General features: G+C 45.1%; 1 protein-coding gene across 3 annotated transcripts in view; it reads right to left on the minus strand.

The window, feature by feature from the left end:
- The window catches only part of KIF21B (kinesin family member 21B), an 80825-nt gene extending 69407 nt beyond the window's left edge, over positions 1 to 11418 (minus strand). For all 3 annotated transcript variants that reach the window (XM_056844304.1, XM_056844303.1, XM_056844302.1), the window contains exon 1: positions 11347 to 11418. In XM_056844304.1, coding sequence (XP_056700282.1) covers positions 11347 to 11390 — 44 coding nt within the window. In that variant the 5' untranslated portion in view covers positions 11391 to 11418. The remainder of the gene's footprint in view (positions 1 to 11346) is intronic.
- Positions 11419 to 22052: the final 10634 nt, after the last annotated feature.

The following is a 22052-nucleotide window of genomic DNA, read 5'->3' on the forward strand; positions in this document are numbered from 1 at the left end:
GACTGAGCAAATGATTAAAACAATGGATGAAGCCCAAATGTCTGGCAGTGCAGTGGTTATGGCCAGGCAAACATGTGTATCTTGAAGACTTATCTTGAGTCAATCGAACTGGTAGCTCACGTCAGGATGGTGAGAGTAATAGTTAAAAAACTGTCCCCCCACCCCAAAGTTCGAAACACAAACAATAAAAGAAGGGAATGGTTAAACTGTGCTTGCACATGACTGAGACTCTTAAAATAGTAACAAGAAGAACAGTAGGATAAACTTTTCATTAGCTCCAACTATAAAACAGGCATCTAGAGCACCTCTTGCTGTCTTCTTGAGCATACAATCTGTTTTCATCTGTCTCAATACCAGGGATTAGAACAGATGACTATCAGGTACATTTCAGCTCCTCCAATTTTCCAACACTGATCCTAAATCAGTGGAAGGATCTTTGGAAGGATGTCCCATACCAATGAACACTGTGGCATTTATTTCCAAATGATAGCTATTGGGTGCATTTATCTCCTAGTCACATCCATGCACAGGGGAAGGAGGAACAAAGGATGAAATTTCCAAAGGGTGATATCAAGTGTAGCATTACCCAACTTTAGGTCTCTTCACACATTAAGGAGTACACAGGCTGGGTCAAGGGTCCTGTGTCCTGTGTAACTGGCACACGTGACTTGCAGGTTCTCCTCAATGGGCCGAATATGAGGAGCCTGATTCATATTTGGCCCATTGAGGAAAACCATGTATTCACTCATGGGTTTCCCCAACAGGCTAGTGCCCTCTGCAGATCATTTTAGATCAGGGAAATGGTTGAGGGGGAAGGCTGAAGCTCCACTCTCCATGCTTACCACAGTCATGGTCTGAACAGGGCAACACATGCATGGGAACTGAGAACCGGCAAGTCACTTCTGACACAGCGCACAAGGTGGGGATCCCAGACCCATCCTATGTATTCCATAATGTGTGAAGAGACACGATGTCAAGTGGGAGATCCATGACTGGGTCTCTCAAAGGTTTTGTTTGATGTTAAAAAGCAGCTGTGGAGAGCCCCTGACTTAGATCAGGCCACGACACATGAAAACAGGGGAGCTTAAACCTTTCCTCCATGCCATTCCCCAGGAGAAATGGGAATGGTACCTCAGGAGCAATTAGCTGTGGTGGTAGTGGGGGGGGGGAGCCAGGGACAATACGGATACCTGTATTTTTTCCATACAGGGGCTAATACCAACTCTGAGAAAGTGATTGCTGTTGGGGGAATACTACAGAGCCACAGCTCTAATCTAAATCACAGACTCCCTGCTGCTACTTTTTAATATAAAAGAAAATGTCAGGAGACCCAGTAATGTAATGTGCAAATTGGTCCTCAGATCTATTTTCCTCCTATATACCTATCATTAGTGGCAGTCCAAATGCTAATTCTATCCTTCCCTTTGGAAACACACAGGCTTGTGTTTATTAGTGCATGGAAGTGTCTTACAGTTACAGCACAATCATAAGAACACTTTCCTGGGACTAAGCCTTACTGAGTAGATATGAGTAGGATTCTGAGTAGACCTGTTTAGGATTGCTCTCATAGTATGTCTTGTGCCAGCTTTTACTGTGTCTTTCTTGCACTGAAAAGAGTCAGTGGGGTCAAATGAACATAAATCACCCCTTCCAGAAGCATAGAAAGGCCTCATTTGTGCCAATAATGAGCTAACAGCAGCATTTAAGTCCATTCCTGGGGGATAAATATTAGACAGCACTACCTCCTTGGCAGGGCCTACTGAGCTTTGGGGATTACAACCTACAGCTTTGTGGCCAAGGGAGTAATAAGCTATCTAAAGCAAAGAAAAGCTGATTCATCTCCAGAAACTACAACATTGGACTTTGCTGTCCAGGCATGCCATCATTACTGCATGGGGATGCCAGCTCCAGGTTGAGAAATACCTGGACATTTTGGGGGTGGAGCCTGAGGAGAGCAGGGTTTGGAGAGGGGAGGGTCTTCAATGCCATGGAGTCCAATTGCCAAAGTGGCCATTTTCTCCAGGGGAACTGAACTCTGTCACCTGGGGATCAGTTGTAATAGTGAGAGATCTCCAGCCACCACCCAGAGGTTGGCAACCCTATTCCTGCATCATTAGCTATAGCAATGATGGGGGAGCCATTTTTCTATGGCTACATCCCATCTCACTGCAGTAACCTTTAAAAGCCTGCTGTTATGTGAGCTGGACCAATAACTTCTTCTCTCCCAATTAGTATTTCTAATCCTGGCCTGGTAACAATTGCATGTGAAGGATTTGAGCAACTGCCCCCACCCACATGGTGTTGGACTTTCAAGTGCTACAACATCATCCCCACAGAAAAAAGGCAGGGGAAAAACAGTCCCCACACCATGGCTGTAACATTGACAAGTAAGGGAGACACCTCCCCTTCACACGATATGCCTTCTTCAAGGCTGCTGGGTCACTGTAATAATGCAATGATGTAATTGTATCAAAGTGGGTCCCAGATGGTCGTTCAAGGCACGAGGAATTCCTGGCCCTCACGCATCCAGCAACCTTACTCATACCATCCATATGCATTGGCAGGGTCCAACTCGACTTTTATTGGAAACTACTAGATGAGGGCAGTTTGTTCAGTACAATGACTGCTAACTTCTTAGCACCAATCTGATTCCTCTGTTTACTTTTGCCTTATTCTTGCTCAGTTCCAGTTCTGAGGGCATTTTCACAAATACTTAATGTGAAATATTTATGCCATGCATGAATGCTGTTAATGCAGGATAGAACACAAAAGGGATATCAATCAAGAGTATATTCCAGTTTAAGTCACACTAAGTGCTTCCTGCTACTGGTTCTCTTTACAATTTTCTGACCTAGAACAATCTAGGATACTGGATTAGAAGTTCACATTTCTGGTAATTCTGAAGCCATGAGAAATAAGGGTTTCTTTTTCTTTTTTGGGGGGGAGGGGGGAACTAGAAGTGCTGAGGAAACTAAAATATGCAATACTTACTTTCCTGTCAAACCTAAACTTATTTTAATGCTTTAACAGCCACTGTGCAGCCTGCCAGGCAACCCTGCCAGACTCTTGCCCAGGGAGAAGTTGAGGGAGAGAAATAGAGGGGAATATAGTGGAAAATTAAATGCCCCTTGCAAGTCCCCACTTGCTGTTTTGAGCGAGTAAAACCTTGTCTTAAAAAGAAGAGCGCCCATTCCAAAAGACAAAATATTTCATAGGAGTTTCAGTGCTCTTCCAAATTTCCATCAGAAAAACTGGGAGAAAGAACTTGGGGAAAAACTGAATCTCCCCTCGCCTTTCGGGACTTTTACATCCCTATTGCTGGACAGCAACAGCTCTTATCCTGTGAAACAAAGGCCACCTCTATTGAAAAATCATAATTTTTCCAGCTCTAAAGAGATGCTCCAAAAACTAATCTCCCCTCCCCCCCAAAAAATATACCTGCCAAAATTATCCTACAATGTCTTCCTGTTTTTTGTATGACATCAGAATAAAGACTAGTGGCATGGGGGCAGGGTGCTACACTGTGGGTGAACTCTGGTTCCTTTATATGACTCATCCACCCATCAACTTAACGCCCAGCCAAACTGCCACTGGAAATTGTCATTCAAGACCAGTTCCTTCAACAAGATCAGCTCAAGATGAAAGTAAACGATTTGCCAGTCCATCCCCACCCCACTCCCATGAGGAGAAGCCACTAGCCACATCGAGGAGGGATTCCCAGCAGTAGAAGTCTTGCCAAGTTTCAGCAAGAATGTTTACAAAAGTGGCTGAGGTCTGGAAACTGGAGGGGTTTAAATAAACTTGAAATCTACTTCCTTCCCCAGTTTCACAAGCTCCACTTCCTGGCCCCTTCTCAGTACTTACAAGCTCTCAGACACTACAGGAAACGCTCATTGAAGGCCAACTTAAGTTTTTAAGTTATGCTTTCTTGAAAATGCACTTCATTGGCAGTTTGATACGAGTTCTCACATGATAGCCTGGATTAGTCAATCATCCTTCTGCCTGGTTGTTCTGAACTAGATTAATAAAAACCAAACTTTGATTCTCAAACAATCATGCAATGGTGTTACGCTGCACCTATTGTCCTAGCAGAGCAGCCCCAGCCTGGCTTCACCTCCTATGACTGAATGTACGGACTCTGGCCCAATTTTACAGGTAGCTCAGTGGTCCTGCACAACCGACCCACCATGGGAGACAGAAGTGCTTGTAGAGACACTGTCCACCCACAAGGGAATAGCACCCTTGGGGGAACCAGCAGCTGAAGCCACAGAACATGCAACACTGGGTGTGGGTCGTTTCTCATCTAAAGTAGGCAGAGCCTGCTTGCTCAAAACACAAGCAAGCAGGAAACCCACAAAGTCCTGTAATCAGTTTATCTCTCGCAAAGCCACTTTGACAGCAGACAGAGTCTGAGTTTTTGGTACTTTAAAATTATTTCCACCTTCAAAGCTGAACGGAGTTAAATTAACATCAGACTTAATGCTGTGCGGACATTAAGTATAATCAGAAATTGCCCTGCAGTGCCCGAGTTTGGTCTGGAGCTGACATTAGAAAGGCTTAAAACTGAATTAAGCATGTGCAAATGAATTTAAGAAAATCAGCTTTCGAGGCCATTCAGGGCCTATATAAATGTGATTTTGAGTCTAGCCAAGGTCTTGTAACCCTTCTTCTTGCTGCAGTCTTGATTGTAGCCTGGAAATTTCATCAACCAATAGTTTATCTGCTAACGCTTACATCTCTGGGCCCCACTGTCTGATGGTTACAAAACACACATATATGCTTGTAAAGCATGGATCTGGGTATGAATGGTCACCTTTTTCTTTTAAAATACTCGCTACAGCAGTAGGAAGGGAGAAAGTTAAAACCAGCCCTTTCCTTTAACATCTGCTCAGTTCTTTGGCTTTAAGTGTCCTACCCTGTAGTACGTTGACCTCCTTAGGAACTAGGCTATACATAAAATCACCATTTCTGTAGTCAACAAGAACAAATAACACTTAGAATGATATGTGGGGGGGAGTTCTTTTCAAATGTTTCTTATTGTTGCACTTACAAAATCAACACACCGAGGAAGAAATACCTAGATTCTTTCTAGGTTAGAAGACTTAGGTTTTCTAAAAGAGATCTCTGTGTGTGCCTGAAAGTTGCCATTATAACCTGAAAACCAAGTTGTTGTTTTTTTAATGTTATCATGTGAAAAGGGTTAGACAGACATCTGAATAAACATGTCGGATGGTGGGGTAACAGACAAGCCTTTCTATCTGTAAGCAGATAGAGGGAGAAAAAGATGCTGAACCCCATACAAATATTGCAATGAAAGCCCTCAGACATCTGGCTTAAAGGTATGTAGTGACATCGAATTATAGTCAATGATCAGCACTATCCTCTTTTACTGTCTGTTTTGTAGATTAACAGCCATGTCTTCTGCTTGCATGACACGCTCTGCTTAAACTAAGTATAATTGCATTGACAGGCTAAAAAGCAGCAGAACAAATGTTAAAAGGATAATTACAGATGTGGGAAAAGAAGCACGTGGGAGGGAAGGCAAACTCGTAGCAGACCAGGCATGCACAACACATGGTTGCAGGCTAAAAGAAATGGAAAAGATGGTACTTATCAATCACTTGGCAGAGTGCACAATAAATGAATGGTGAGCAGTGTATAGCCTCCCCACCCACCCCGGGGATGGGGCTGCACGTTGTTCTGCCTTGTGACTAATCTGACATCTGTTTTTGAAAAGATTATTGGTTTTCAGGGCATGGGAAACGCAATAAACTATTTGATACAGTACCATATAGGCAATTATGAATCAAAGCGCCATGGACAGTAAAATTGAGAAGGAACTAGCTACAGAGAAATCTATCTAGTACATTTTTATCACACCGTTCCAACTCTCCCCTCCTGTATTTTATCCTCACAACAATAACCCTGTGAGATAGGTTAGGCTGAGAGAGAATGTTTAGCCCAAGGTCACCCATTCTGAATGGGGATTTGAATCCACATCTCACCCGTAGTAGTCTGACCCTCTAACTACTATACCACCCTGATACTGAGAACTGGAGAACATTTTAAAAGAACAACAACAGGCAAATAAAGTTCAAACTGGAATTAAGTTATCAGATAGCAGGCCTCCGTGACCAATCCCGAGGCCTATTTTTATTCAGCATTTTCCTTAATGACCTTGGGATGATAAGAAATATGTTGATTAAATTCATTGATTAAATCAAGTTAGCAGGTGCTCCCAATAAGTCAGAGAATCAAGCGGCAATAGACAGTGGCATCCTAAGTAAAGTTACACACAACTAAGCCCACTGATTTCAATGGTCTTTGAAGGGTATAATTCTGCTTAAGATGGTACTGACAGAATGCACTGCATTTCCAGTGGGGTGCAGTGGTTAAGAGCGGTGGACTCTAACCTGGAGAACTGGGTTTGATTCCCCACTCCTCCACATGAAGCCAGCTGGTAACCTTGGGCTAGTCACCATTCTCTCTGAACTCTCTTAGCCCCATCTACCTCACAAGGTGTCTGTTGTGGGGAGAGGAAGGGAAGGTGATTGTAAGCTGGTTGGAGACTCCTTAAAGGTAGAGAAAATTGGGGTATAAAAACCAACTCTTCTTCTTTATATGTTCCATCAATGGCTTATAAGCTACTTTCAATGGACTTGTCACCCCAGATACTGGCTGGGTACCTACTGAGCTGTAAGCACATGCATGATTGGCCCTGCCAACATGGTCCAGCAAAATAACAGCAGAGTTGGTGGCAGGCTTTTAAATGTTAAAGCAGAGCAGGGAACTCAGGGGAAAGTGGCTCCTATAACATGGCTATAATTTCTAAAGGGCACCTGACCAGCCTCATGAATTGGAATAACAGTCATTAAATAAAATTCAGTACAAGCATACCTCAGAGATATTGCTGGTTTGGTTCCAGACCACCGCAATAAAGCGAATATTGCAATAAACCGAGTCACATGAATTTTTTGGTTTCCAGTGCATATAAAAGTAATGTTTACACAATACTGTAGTCTAGTAAGTGTGCGATAGCATTATGTCTAAAAAAACAATGCACCGTAATAATAATGAAAAAGTTTGAAATATTGCAAAAATTACCAAAATGTGACACAGAGACATGGAGTGAGCACATGCTGTTGGAAAAATGGCACCAATACACTTGCTTGAAAATGCAATATCTACGAAGTGCAGTAAAGCGAAAAAAAGATTTGCTGAAAGATCTTCATTGTCTACCCATTTATTTTTGAGCACAATTCAAAGTGCTAGTTCTTACCTTAAAGGTCCTACACTGCTTGGAGGCAGGGCAGCTGAAGGGCTGTCTCCTCCCACCAATTAAGATCTGCCTCCCAAGCCCTGCTCTATGTGCCCCTGCCTTCAAGGGTTAGGAGGGTGGCAACGACAGAGCTTTTTCTGTGGTGGCAGCTCACCTTTGGAATGCCCTGTCCCTTGAGGCACACCTGGCACCTATCATACTATCTTCTAGGTGCCACACACCTTTTTACTCAAGATTTTAATCAAATGTTTTAATGTTTTAGTTATTTATGGTCTACTTCTCGTCTGAGGTATGCTTTATGGAAATTTTTGTGCTGTTTGTATGTCCCTGGCTTGTTGTCAACACATTGTTTTGATTATTGATATTGATTATTTACAATTATTTTATTTGTAAGTTGCCTTGAATAGGACTCTGGAGTGGTGGCATAAAAAATTCAATAAAACAAAGGACTAAAATCATGATTGAAAGGGAGGATGAACAAATCCCTGGATAAGGGAAATCTCTAATTCACTTATTACTTTCTCCATGCAGTAAGAGAGGAGAGAGGCATCTAAGAACCCAAAGCTCCACTGGAAAATGGCCCCAGAACATGGTTCAGGTCTGTTGCAAATACAGGGAAAGGGTCGTAGCTCAGTGGCAGAGCATCTGCTTGACATGCAGAAGGTCCCAGGTTCAATCCCCGGCATCTCCAGTTAAAGGGACTAGGCAACTAGGTGATGTGAAAGACCTCTGCCCGAGACCCTGGAGAGCCGCTGCCAGGCTGAGTAGGCAATGCTGACTTTGATGGACCAAGGGTCTGATTCAGTAGAAGGCAGCTTCATGTGTTCATGGGTACACAAGATTTCTAATCCCCAGAACATGTTCTGAGTCATTCTGCCCTTTCACATTTCCTATTACAGAAGTAAAAAAGAATGAACTCCCTCCCCCCACATGAAATGTGTCTGCTTTTAGCTCTTTGGACAGCCCATCTTATCTACATATCCAATGCATTGTTGGGAGATTCAGACCTAGGTCTTCCTTTGAGGGGGAGAAGTTGATAGAAATGCAAGATGCAGACGTGTATTTCAGCCCTAGCTGATTTTAAAATAAACATATTCCCATTACTCTGCCACTCTCTTTAGATTCTAATGCGGCCAACAGGATAGAAAAAGAAGCTTCTACTGATCTCAGACAGTTTACTCTGGTATTAGTGTACTAGTGTTCTAATAACCATCTTATATGAGGTGCATTTTTAAATACCAGATGTGCAAAGGGAAAACAAGAAAGAATGGGCTGAGGCTGTCAGTCAAACCACACACAGACCCACCCTCTGGTTCTCCTGTCACAATTCTCAAACCTAGAATCATAGAGTTGGAAGGGACCACCAGGGTCATCTAGTCCAACCCCCTGCACAATGCAGGAAATTCACAACTACATCCCCTCTTTGATTGACATCCTCACCTCAGTTCAATCCCTCTCTTATTTTACCTTAGCTGCTGTTCACAATAGACCATATGCTCAAAATACAGGATTTGGCAGAGTTTGCAATATACCCCACCCGGGGGGGGGCAGAATCTGTGCTCCTATTCTGTCAGAATTAAGCACATTTAACAGATTTACATATATCTGCATAGTGTACAATCCTTCCTGTGGGAGCTATCCAAGAAGCTACACAGAACAGACTCTCTACCCACCCACCCCCCGTCTTCTGGTATCCTACTCTGTCCCCTTGGCTTCTGAGATTTCACAAGGTATGTTTAAGCTTATCTTCATAAGGTCAAGATACTTAGTTTATTGAAAGCTGAGATTCTCAGGAGGTGAATTCCCTGCACCAGATACCAAATTCTGTTCTTGCATGATGTAAATTTGGACATGCTATATTGACAGCATAGAGTTTAGGTAGGGTAACACCTATTCTGTTAAGATAATCTCCTACCTTGTTCTAACTCCAACATCATATCTAAGACCACTCTCTGGGCTGCTTATGCCTTTTAGTCTAAGAAGGGAAAGGAAGGGTCATCATTCAACACCAGGATTGGGGGACTGGAGGCTTGCTCAGTTTTTCATCTAATTATGTTATGCACATACAGAGTGCATCTGCACAAGGGGAGAGCTGCCTCCCTCATTCCTAACTGGCATGAAATATCCTAGAGCTTCAAAGAAGACTCCTGTTTTTAAAGTCATGACAGAATTCTACCTCTTTCAATTCTACCTTTCGTTTCTTTGGGGCCTCCCAGAAAGCCAATCTAAAATGAAACAGCCAGGGTGGAGAATGCACAAGCCAGGAAAGAGAGACAGGAAAACCACCCTGTTTTCACAACCTTCAGGCCAATGGATTATCTCACTTTGCTGAGACCCGGGTAGACGGAAAGCACTAGTGGCCACACAGCCAGAGGCTTCTTTTTTTTTTTCCTTGAAAAAAAAGATTACATGTGTGCTAGTGACGCCATGCTAACCAAGGAGCAACAATACCAGACCGCACATCCCAGGCTTGGCAAATTGCTCCAGTATTCTTCCTGGATAAAAATGAACAACGATACAAAGATACTGTGCTTCAAGTGATGCCGTCCTGCACAGCGGTGCCTTCAGCATGGCTGCTACTGCTGTTGTGCATGTTGTGCAAAGTGTGTGCTTCTCTCCCGGGCAGTGGCAACGTAGTGCTGCCAAAACGGCAGTCCCCAGTCTCAGCCTGGTATCAGGGCTTTGGACAAAGCCTTTCCCCACCCTCCCAACTCCAATTCAGCCAACTACTTAGCCTTCCAGGATGGCAGACTGCGCTGAAATTCCAAGGCTGCCCCTGAAACAAAGCCAACTCTTTCTTCATCCTACCCCAAAATACAGTTCATAGGCCTGTGCTCATGGTGGTTGCCATGGGATGCCGTTTCCAGAATCTTAACACCGATCATTCAAAACACGCACATCTGGAATCCTCAATGACAAGAGTCAATACAAAGAAACCTCTGACTGTGTGCCTCTGCATTAACGCAACCCTCCCCCTGCAACGGGGAGCAGTCGCCTGGCTTCAGGTGAACAGAAAAGGAAGCGATGTGCCTGCGAACCATTTGCACTTGCCATGGCTTGCACACGCACAAAATGGCCAGGAAGCGATTGCATTTGGTGAGGGGGGACCGAGAAGAGTGCTTCTGTGGGTGCGAAGCGGCACCGCCATTCACAGAAGGCACCGCATAGAGACTCAGCCCTAGCCCCACCCTAAGCGAAGGGATAATCATATTCAAAGGACAGCACCAGGCACCTGCGCCGGCCGGATTGGAGCACAAACACTGGTGTCGGAAAAATGAACCGAGGGCCAAGGAAAACAGATTTCTGTTGGAGGGAGATAAAAGGCCACCAGCCCATACGGAAACCTGACAGTGACGGGCTTATCAGAAATATCAATAACGGGGAGAGAGGGCGCATGCACGCACCAACACGACGGAGAGGAAAAGGCAGCAAAACGCACTGCGAATGTATGATATGCAGGATTTCCTTGTTTCTCTTGCTTCAGCTGCAGCTAGATTCAGGGGGGGGGGAAGGAGGGGCAGCCCGCATCTCTTCAAAAGACAAATACCAATACCCCTCCACTTGCATGTAGACTTAAGGGCAGAGCAGCAAAACTGCCTCGCGTAGAAAGGAATAGGCCAGCAGGGGCTTGGCAAGAAGGGCTTTCCATCGCAAGGGACACACCAGGAGGGCAAGAAGGGGGTGGGGGTGGGGGTTGGTCTGCGAGGACCGAAACGTCGATGGAGCTATCACATGCACAGACAGACAGGGAAGGGGGGGGGGAGTCCAGCCCCTGAGAAGCGGAGCCCCACTCTGCGGGACCCTGAGGGCAGCCGAGACAAAGAGGCGCGATCCGGAGGGGGGGGCTGCACCCGCGAGCCCCCCTCCGCCCCTGCGGGCGGCCGCCACGCGCCCCTGCCCCCGCCTCCAAGGCACCCGCGCGCCCCCGTGGCAGGGGCCCAGCCCGAGCCGGGCAATGAATGGGCCGCCCTGGAAGGCACCGGTGGGGGGGGGCGGAGGGGGGGAAGCGGCGCTTTGTCTGCCCCCCGAGCCCGTTCCCCGGCGGGAGAGACGCCCCCCCCCCTCACCTCACTGCCACCTTGACGCTGCAGCTGTCCCCCGGGACGGCCATGCCCTCGCCTTCCTCCTTCTCCTCCTCCTCCTCCTCCTCCCCAAGCCGAGCGCTGCCTCTCAACCACCATGGAGCCCCGCGGGGACAGGGCCGAGGCGCGGCTGGGGCTGGGCTGGGGCTGGAGCGCGCCGGCTGCGCCTCGCCTCACCACCCCGTCCGCCCCGCGGCTGGAGCGGCGCTGGGGCTGGAGCGCGCCGGCTGCGCGCGAGCCGCCGACCAGCCGGCGCAGGGGGCGGGGCGGCCGGTCCGGGGAAGAGGAGGCGGGGCGCGCGGGTGGGGAGGGAGAGAAGGGGCTGCGGAGCGGGCGGGGGCTTCTTCTGCCCCAAGGGGAGCCTCCAGGCCCTGCCCGGGGCTTCATTGCAAAGGACGGGTCTGCCAGGACGGGTCCGCGGGGAATGGAAGGGAAAAGCTCATTCTCATGGCATCTCTCGGGATCCAGTCTCCGGGGGGCACCCTTGAGCCTGAGCAAGTTCTAGGATTTCTGTCACCTTGCAGGGGGCACAAGTCCTTGATCAATATTTTTCCCCCCTTCATTTAATATATCAACAGAAACAACATACTAGTAACAATAGAAAGAAAGAAAAAACAAAATATTGTCGAAGGCTTTCACGGTCAGAGTTCATTGGTTCTTGTAGGTTATCCGGGCTGTGTGACCGTAAGTCTGTGGTCTGTGTAACCGTGGTCTGTGTAAGACCACGGTTACACAGCCCGGATAACCTACAAGAACCAAAGAAAAAACAGGTAATATTTCTAGTTTAACAATCCAAAGACTTCCCCCTCACCCTCTTCCATCTAAAATTAAATTGTCTACACTTTGGCTAACGGGACTAATCCCAATATTATTTCAATTGACCTGTTCTTGTCGTCACGGCGTTATTACATCAATACCTAACATAAAAATTAATAGAAAGTATGAATAAGGGATTAGATCAAAGAGTAACCTTTAAATGGTCCCGTTAAAAAATAACTTTCACAGTACATTCTCCAAGCCTCCCATTCCCCCCAAAATTGTACATTATCATTCTGATTTATCAAAGCTGTAAGCTTCGCCATCTCGGTCAGTTCCAGCATCTTTTTACAAACCCTTTATCATGGACTATTTATATCATTTCAGACTAGATTTTTTCCCCTGACTCATGCAATTGGATGCGTGGAGCTGTATGTATTGATGGTACAGTTTTGTGCTGGACCAAGAGAAATTATGCTTGTGGTCCTGCATCTGACCTAGGGTTGCCCAGATTTGGGGAACAGGAGACACCTCAGCGGAGTAATAATGTCATACAGTCCATCCGCCAAAGCAGCCATTTTCTCCGGGGGAACTGATCTCTGTAGATCTCCAAGCCTCACCTGAAGGTCAGCAACCCTGCAATTTTGTGCTGGCAAAAATGGACGTTGCCAGGACAAAAGAGCTTAGGGAGCTGACTAAAGTAACCTCCACCCCCGAGAATGCCCCCTTTGGCGCCAGCATGAGTCCTTGTGCCCGTGCCTCTCGCAGCTCAGCTCCCCAGCACCAGCGTAAGTGACCTTGCAGTGGTGTTAAGTGCCCATTTTGACAGCACAAGTGATCCTTATGCTGCCATAGGGGTCGCGCCACCTCCAAAATCCTTTCAGCCCCCCCTTCAGGATTGCACTGTTAGCTTGTGAGAAGACAAGAATTGCTGGAAAAGACAATAATGCTAGGAAAAGTTGAACTTGAAGGCAGCAGGAAAAGAGGAAACCCCAACACAAGATGGATTGACTCAATTAAGGAAGCCATGGCCCTCAGTTTGCAAGACCTGAGCAAGGCTGTTAATGATATGATGTTTTGGAGGACATTAATTAGTCAGAAGTGACTTGATGCCACTTAACACATGTGAGTTTGAGAGTGATTCTCTTCTGCCCCCTACTGGGCATTGATGTCTCTATTTCCCATATTACATCCACAGAATAGGCACTGTTTGCTGTAAGGATAAATAAATAGTGTCCTCTGTAAAATTACATTCTAAAAGTAACTGATTTGACAATGTCTTTGGCGTCTGGAGTCAAGCTGTCCTGTGAATGGGCAGCGACCTCTTACCACTCATCTCCACATTTCAAGCCCTCCTTCTCCCATTGGTAGTTTCAGGGTGCTTTCACACATACTGAATAATGCACTTTCAATCCACTTTCCATGCACTTTAACGATTGTTTGCAAGTGGATTTTGCTGTTTCAAACAGTGCATTAAAAGTGGATTGAAAGTGCATTATTCGGCATGTGTGAAAGCACAGTCAGTGACCAGAAAGACAAGCCCATCCACATTCTTTATAGGTTAGTTGTGGAGGAGGTGTCAGTCAAACCATACCTCTGTTGAGTTATGGAGACCGCCACTGGGAGCATGTCTCACTGTAAACACATCCAAGATGTATTCAGTTTAAGGAGCTGGGCATTGTGGGGGTGGGGCTGTCAGATGAGAACTACCAACAGATAAAGACTAGCAGATTTATCATGACATAAACTAAATGCTTATGCCATAATGCATCTGTTGGTCATTAAGATGGTACTAGTCGCCTTGTTTTTGCTCACTCAGCTTTCCCTCTGGAAGCTGTTACCATACGAACATAGACAGACAGCTTCAACCCTTATTGTATAATACAGTGGTGGGTAAGTTATGGTTGGATCGCACAGGGCCAGCTTCACCTGTCACAGTGGTTGCAGCTGCTATAGTTTGCTTTGCTTCCCACATGGCCCATGACATCATGACACAGGCTATGTGTTCCGTAGTTGGCTGGACCATGTTAAGAGGAAGGACCCTCTTTTAAAGATGGTATCAAAATAGCCGCTGAGAGGAACAGCAAACAGGAGTGAAATGGGGGTGGTCTTTGGGAGAACATTTTGGACTTCTTGAAACCCATCTTATCACATAAAAACTTGCCCATGCAAGCTTGGATCAATCATATCATATACATCCTGGTATGTTCTCCTTGCATGTATCAAAGCATCCATTTGGATACTTTGATGTATTTTAAATGATGTTACCCACCCTGAGCCTAGCCTTGGTAGGTGGGCTATAAATAGAATAAATAAATAAATAAAGTATAAGTGGCATCTGCACATCAACAGATATCACAGGGGGAAATGGAAGAAACCCAAATGGTGCCCAACAACTGAAGGAGATAGGTTGGGGGGAAGGAAGCAGGAGTAGAAAGAAGAGAAGGGAAAGGAGAAATCGTGGGGGCTTCAAGGGTGGCAGCAGGGTCAATGAGGAAAGAGGAAACAAGATGAGTGAGCAGCCTAGGTTAAGAAAGACCAGGTGGGCAGTTGGGCAAGAGAATGGGAGGAAAAATAATGATTGGGAGAGCAGATGAGCAGGTAGAAGAATGTGTGTGCAGGAGACAAGGGCAAAAACAGTAATCATGCTTGATCACTTAGGCTTACATTCTACTAACCAATCACAAGTAGTAGATCATTTGGCAAGCTGCTTGGATGCATCTGATTAGCACAATTACCGTGGTTTCTTGCATGATTACACTGCTTTCTTGCAACTGTTACCACATATCTCACTGCCTCCTATTTTCAAATTGTAATATTAATTCAAATGTGAGACTAGTGTTTTTAAAAATCCTATGTATGCCATAAAAATGGGGGGATAATATTATCTGGTAGTAAAAAAGGGGGTGTCCCATTGTAAAGGAATGGACATGCAAGCCCTCCCTGTTCCTTCAGGTTGGTCCCTGGGAACTGGAAAATCTCGTGGCTGCCCCAAATACCTGTTCAGCAACGCCACCCATTTCCCTTGGTTCCTGCAGATGCTAACAAGAAACTGGGTAACCCCAGTAGTCACCCACAATTGTAAGAGTATCTCTTCCTGAAAGGTGTTGCACATCTAGTACTCTGTGCCTGCATTCTTCTTTAGAGGTTCCTTCTAGTTGCCATGCCTGCCTGCTTCGCTCCTCACAAGTTAGCACGGGAGTAATCTATCGAAGATAGGACATTTTGGAGAACTTTCATTCATAGGGTCGCCATGAGTCGGAAGTGACTTGACGGCACTTAACACACAATCTGTCGTAACTTCACAATTTCAAGCTGTTATGCTCCAGGGATGCAAGTTTACCAGCTGCCACTCCCCATTTCTGCATTAAGATAGCAAGACTGAATAGGCATTTCTAGAGATCAGGCTTAGAGCATCCAAAATTTAAGAAGCAAGGGAAAGGGGTGGCATTGCTGAACTGGCATTTGGGACAACCATGAGATTTTCCAACTGCCAGGACCAAACTGAAGGAACAGGGAGGGCTTTCAAGTCCACTCTTTCACAATAAAAAGAATACACATGATCTGTTCAAGCACTCAGGCTGAACAAGAGTACAAAGAAAAGGTGAAAATATACAGTCCCCTTTTCCTACAATTGGTATTTAGCCTACACATTTTAAAAATAGGATAGGCTAGTATTGCTTAAAGCTGCAGCTTTGCAAGCTGAATATTACCTTAGTTCTCATGGCTGGAACTTCTCTCCTTTGTCCCTCACCACGCAGACAAGATAGAACCCCTAGGTAAAAGTTTGGTCCTTCATGGCCTGTGCATATCTACAGAGAAGAGCAGCATGGAACAGTAGGAGAGCCTCTTCTCTGTGTCAAGAGCATTTATAATGTCAGCTTGGGAGAGTCTATACCCCTTGGATCATTCAGCCCTTCCTGGCTCAAGAGGAAGAGTTTACTATCTAGCCCTTAGGATCACAGTCATCTCTTTAGGCATGACATCCTAGCAAGGTGTGAGGTTGTAAACCATTGCCCTACTTTGGCCAGAACCGTTAGCATATGTAAGCCCAAAAGTACTCTGGATCTTGATGGCTCAACCCTTGGCCCCCTCCTTCCTGGCACCTAGTAGTTTGCAGCTGAGTTCCAATGCGCGCGCACACACACAGTGCAGTCGCCATGACTGAAATACTGAATTCTTGGGTGGACTGGAGGGCATTCCTCCATAGAGTTGATTTTTACTACTTAAATGTCTTTGTGTTTGTTCAGTGGCTGCCTGTGAACCCAATTTATTTTGTGATCAACTCTTGTGACAACTTCTCAAGCAGATATCACCGACTGCCAAAAGCAAAGGTGGCAAAAGCAGACAACGGTCTGCTCTATATTACTCTTTTAAAAGATGCATCTGACTGTGCAGGCGCAAAGAGGACATCAACACCAAGCAATTCCATGCTTCACATAATGATCCAACCTTGACCCAGGAATGGAGGTACTTGTACTTCCTTCTCTGTTAATTGAGTTGATATAATTCTTGGTCTGGACAAAAGCAGGGCAAGTTGCAGTGATCTGGTCTTGTAGTACGAACAGCTACTGTGTAGGAACAAAAACATTCACGTTATGCTCAGGACAAACTTTGCCAAAGAGCACCAAGGTAATCCAATTAGAGGCTTCAAGCTCAAGCAAAGTAAGTTCACCTGGTAATCATATTTATATTTAAGTTTGCAGGATATCTAAAATTTAGCAGATATGAGTGTTTGGTCAGTGCGGCAAATGGGTGGAATGTCTGGTGTCTTCAGCCCTGATTCCTTATGCCTTTCTTTCCTCTGTTTTTTGTGGGAACCATGTATGGTGCCCACTTTGACCCTGCTTTGTGCTTAGTGTGTGGGGTGGCCATGTCTCAACCCAGAGAATGTGCATAGATCTACCTCGGCAGCTCCAGTCTCTCCCACCCATTGCTTTTTTTGTCCTCCCATCCACTCCCTCTACCAGAAGTAGTTGGAAAGGAACATATGGAAGCAGGAAGCTCATTCATTTATCTTTGCTGCTCAGGGGAATTTTTATGGGCGATCTATGTCCTTCAGGTTGCAACTTGGCAAACCTAGTAAATATATATGTACCAAATGTCTTCTTCATTCCGTTGCAGGGCAAGGGCATGTGATTGACGAGTTCCTTGTGGCTACTTCATGATTAAAAGCTACAGGCACTGGGTGATGCATTGCTCTTTAGGATGTTATGAATAATTTGTGGGAGTTAGCTGTTGAAAAGCCATATGGGCTGGATTTAAAACTTATCCTTCTGCTCCTCTTAGCCTGTCTTCTGGTAAGCAATGTTGCATAAGCTGTATGGATCCAGATTTACAATGACCATTAGCCAGCTGTCTGAGCTGGTTAATGTTCCTTTCCGTGAGTAATGAATAGTTCCCTTTCTCACTTGCAGTATTAAGTACTGAGCCACTGTATCACTGGTTAAGAGAATACCCTGCTGAGAAGTTCCAGTATGGTAAGAAAGCTTCCTCACATGTACTACGTAAGCTCAGCCCAGCTCTGCAGGCCAAACTACATGTTACAATTTTTAATGTGTAATTATATATTTCCCCAACCTGACTCAGACAGTTTGGATTGGGACTGTAGCTACAGCCTCCCCCTTGAGCCATTTTTCCTGAAATAACCGAAGGGGACAATATCTGTCCTACTGGAGGGGGCGGGGGTGCACATGTAGCCCTTCAAGGAAATGTGTTCCCTTGCACCCGATGCGTGGTTGTCTGAGTCAGGTCAGGATAACCCAGAGACTCTGCATTAAAAGTCATAGTGTGTACTGTGGCTAGGGTTGCCAACCTCCAGGTGGTGGCTGGAGATCTCCTACTATTACAACTGATTTTCAGCCAACAGAGATCAGTTCACCTGGAGAAAATGGCCGCTTTGGCAATTGGACTCTATGGCATTGAATTCCCTCCCCTCTCCAAACCCTGTCCTCCTCAGGCTCTGCCTCCAAAATCTCCAGGTATTTCCCAACCCGAAGCTGGCAACCCTAACTGTGGCTCTGACTGAAGCTAATGTGACAGGCAAAGCCCTGGGTATTCAATACCACACCCCATGAGACTGTGGGATCATCTTCTGGCCCTTCCTGTGCCTTAGTTGTTCTATGCTAAGTCCCTGGTCTGGTGGTATAATTAATCAAGCATGGCTGCTTTATTAAGACCAAGGACAAATACAAGTAACGTTAGCTTGACACAGATTTTAAAGTTTTTAATCTTTCTGATGAAATCCTCACGCTAAATCCCCCCCTTTTTAAGACTAGTCAAGTGAAGCAGTGGGAGTGAAGAAAGAACAAAGAAACCTGTAACTGACTGTGATCATTAATTAAAAATACCACTGCCATCGATCTAGCCGTGCTAAATTTTATGTGTCCAGCAAATAACTAAAAAAAGAAAAAGAAAAGCACAAAGGTTTAATTCTAGAAATAGATGACACATTATCTGATGCTATGCACTGACATGAAGTGGGTGGGATGGCATGAGATGAGGAGGACATTGATGTGTTGGATAGCAATTTGACTGCAAACTGCAAGCAGCAACATTGAACACTCAAAAAAGTTGCTTTTCATTGGACACGCAAGAATTTTTCTAATTTGTACTGCAAATGTTTTGTGCATGTGTTTTCTTTGTCACTGCCCTTCTCTGTCTGCCAAATTTTCAACTGACAGAAAAGAAATCATCTTACCAATGAGGTGCTTCCTTTAGTTGTCTCAGGTTGGGTGGGTGGGGGCTTGTTTGCTCTAATCATACAATCATAGAGTTGGAAAGGACCACCAGAGTCATCTAGTCCAACACCCTGCACAATGTAGGAAATCCACAACTACCTCCCTCCCAAACCCCCAGTGACCCCTACTACATGCCCAGAAGATGGCCAAGATGGTTCTTGTAGGTTATCCGGGCTGTGTAACCATGGTCTTGGAATTTTCTTTCCTGATGTTTCGCCAGCAACTGTGGCAGGCAGGAAAGAAAATTGGCAGGCAGGAAAGAAAATTCCAAGACCACGGTTACACAGCCCGGATAACCTACAAGAACCAATGAACTCTGACCGTGAAAGCCTTCGACAATGGCCAAGATGCCTTCTCTCTCATCATCTGCCTAGGGTTATAGAATCAGCATTGCTGACAGATGGCCATCTAACCTCTTCTTAAAAACCTCCAGGGAAGGAGAGCTTACCACCTCCTGAGGAAGCCTGTGGGATCCCAATATCCCAGCCTTCCTCTCCCATTTTGCCTGTCTGACTGTCATAGCCAAGTGTTTTCATGTTAATCAAGTGTCCTAAATTAGACTGCAAATACTTTGTGAGTTCTCACAATGCCACCTAAGTACCGTAGTTCTATCTAGTCATTTTTGAATCTGCACCAACATGATGAATCCTGCTGACTGAACATTCAAAATGTAGCTGATTTTAAAAGATGTGTGACCTTCTCATGATGCCTCTGGGGAAATAACATGTCATCAAAGCAAGCTGGAAAATTGTGAGCATGTGGCAACAGTGGCCAGCTGAATGTTGCCAATTGAGCAGATGCAAATCTGCTTGAAATACTGTGCATTTTAAATTGTGAAAAAAATCATCAGTGTGATTATGGGCTGCTTTACTCAGGAGAAAATAGGCATTGTAAGCTATGTATGTTTTACAAATAATGGATTATTTGTAAAAACGGAATAATCTCAAAATGGGATGGATGGTCTCAGAGTCCAAGGAACCAGCAAGGTACCCCTTCCTCTGGGGAACTGTTACCCCAGTTGTGTACTCCTGATCACACTAAGTAATTAAAACTGATTAGTGTAAGCAGAACCTCAGAATTAAGGAATAAGTGAGACCCATGTTACTTTTTGCAGGACAATGATTCAGCTCAAACCCAACCCCTTTCTGACTATATATTACTCTTCCTACACACTCGACACTGAGAGACACTGTCCTTCAGTGTTACTCCTCTGAAGATGCCTGCCACAGCTGCTGGCGAAATGTCAGGAAAGAAAATACCAAGATCACGGTTACACAGCTCGGATAACCTACAAGAACCAAGTGAGACCCAGTTTGCTTCCTGGCTTTTCTACAGCATCCGGACATCCTAGAATTTGATTGCAAGGGAATTACAGAAAGAACACTACTAGATCATCTGGGTTCAGTGCAGGTCTCTGTTGCCATCTAGGCTAATGATCCTTGGCATTTCCAGATCTGGGACCCACTGAACTGTAAATGTATGTCAGGAAGTCATGTGACATGAAAGCCATTACAGCAAGACAGGGAGCCAGAATCATGACCAATATGGTATCAAATTATTCCCCAAAACTATAGACACTGGTATATAGCAAATGGCCCAGGCTAGCCTGATCTCATCAGATCTCACAAGCTAAGCAGGGTCAGCCCTGGTTAGTATTTGGATGGGAGACCACCAAGGAATACCAGGGTTGCTGTGCAGAGGAAGGCCCTGGCAAACCAACTCTGTTAGTCTCTTGCCATGAAAATCCCAAAAGGGGTCGCCATAAGTCGGCTGTGACTTTACGGCACTTCACACACACACACATATATATAGCAAAGCCTCCATCTTGGCCAGGCCAGGTGAGCTTCTAAGGAAATAAAAATGACCTAAAACAAACTCAAGTGACTAGGCCAAATCTGCCCTGTTTTTCCTCGCCACAATACTAAAGGCTGAAATAAAAGCTGCTCATGCCTAAACGACTCCTTTTTGTGGGTCTCAGGGAATATCCTATCCCTCATTTCTGACCACCACTGAAAGAGGAGGTGGAGGTGGCAATGGAACTGCTGGGACCACAGCTGCAGCAGGCGGCTACTGAGTGGCTGGCACAACTTGGCACCAGTAAGTAACATCATCTCCTGTGCCCCCTCTGAATGCTATTAGTTACTCACTGGCTATGCACCTCCATGGTGCTGCAACAGTGTGAGCTCTGCTAGGAGGCAAAAGCAGGGGGAGGCATCTGTGTCCTGTTTATTGCCCCTTAAGGGCAACTTTGTGAAACAGGATGCTGCTGGACTAGATGGACCATCGGTCTCATGCAGCTGAGTTCCACTCATGTTCTTATTGACAATGAAAATATTTTAGGCTGCTATTCCAATCTGATAGAGCAAAGAAGATTTACATAAATATCAAGTTAGCTGGTATCAACTTCCATATCATTTTGTTTATGGAAATGTTAAAAATGTTAGCAGACGTATTCTCCAAGTGTTTATGCTTTTGTAGCTCCCAACTACACATTCAATACTTAAACTATTATCATTTGTCAACATCTGACAGAACCATTTTATTGCTATGGCACCAAATGTATATAATGAATTAGTCAGTGTTTCACAAGCACTAACTGTATGATGGGTGGATATATCATATTCAGTACATAGGATGACACCGAGCATTCATTGAGAATGCTTTTTATGTGATAATTTTGATTGCTTAATGCTGGTGGGTAAAAAATGAAATGCTGACCTCAAGTGATGGAGCAGTACTCTGAGCAATAACTCATCGCCAACATGTATCTTCTTATGGGAAACTCTGAATGTACTATGTGTTGGCTTTCCTTCCAGGTCGCATCACAAAGTTGGTTCTGTACAAATATGCTGGAATTCTTCTCAGCAGAGTGTTTGGTATCAAGAAGACCCAGTCATAGATGGCACAGCAAGAGAAAAGGGGTGGGCCTTGCTAGGGCTGACAAAATACCTTGAACCGGCGCTAAGGAGAGAGGAATGACAGCCAGCCAGTGTAGTGTAATAGATGGAGACTTGGGCTTTGAATAGACTTTGCTGAAATCTCCTTCTGCTGCAAAACTCACTGGCTGACCATGACCCAGTCGCTCACTCTCTCAGCCACTATTTATCTTCAGATCCTGAATTCCTTGAAGGAAAAGTAGAATACAAATGTGATAATAACCGTGTGATAATAACAGGACAGAGTTTATTTATTTAT

Source organism: Euleptes europaea, chromosome 2 (assembly GCF_029931775.1).
Source record: "Euleptes europaea isolate rEulEur1 chromosome 2, rEulEur1.hap1, whole genome shotgun sequence".
Taxonomy (NCBI): domain Eukaryota; kingdom Metazoa; phylum Chordata; class Lepidosauria; order Squamata; family Sphaerodactylidae; genus Euleptes; species Euleptes europaea.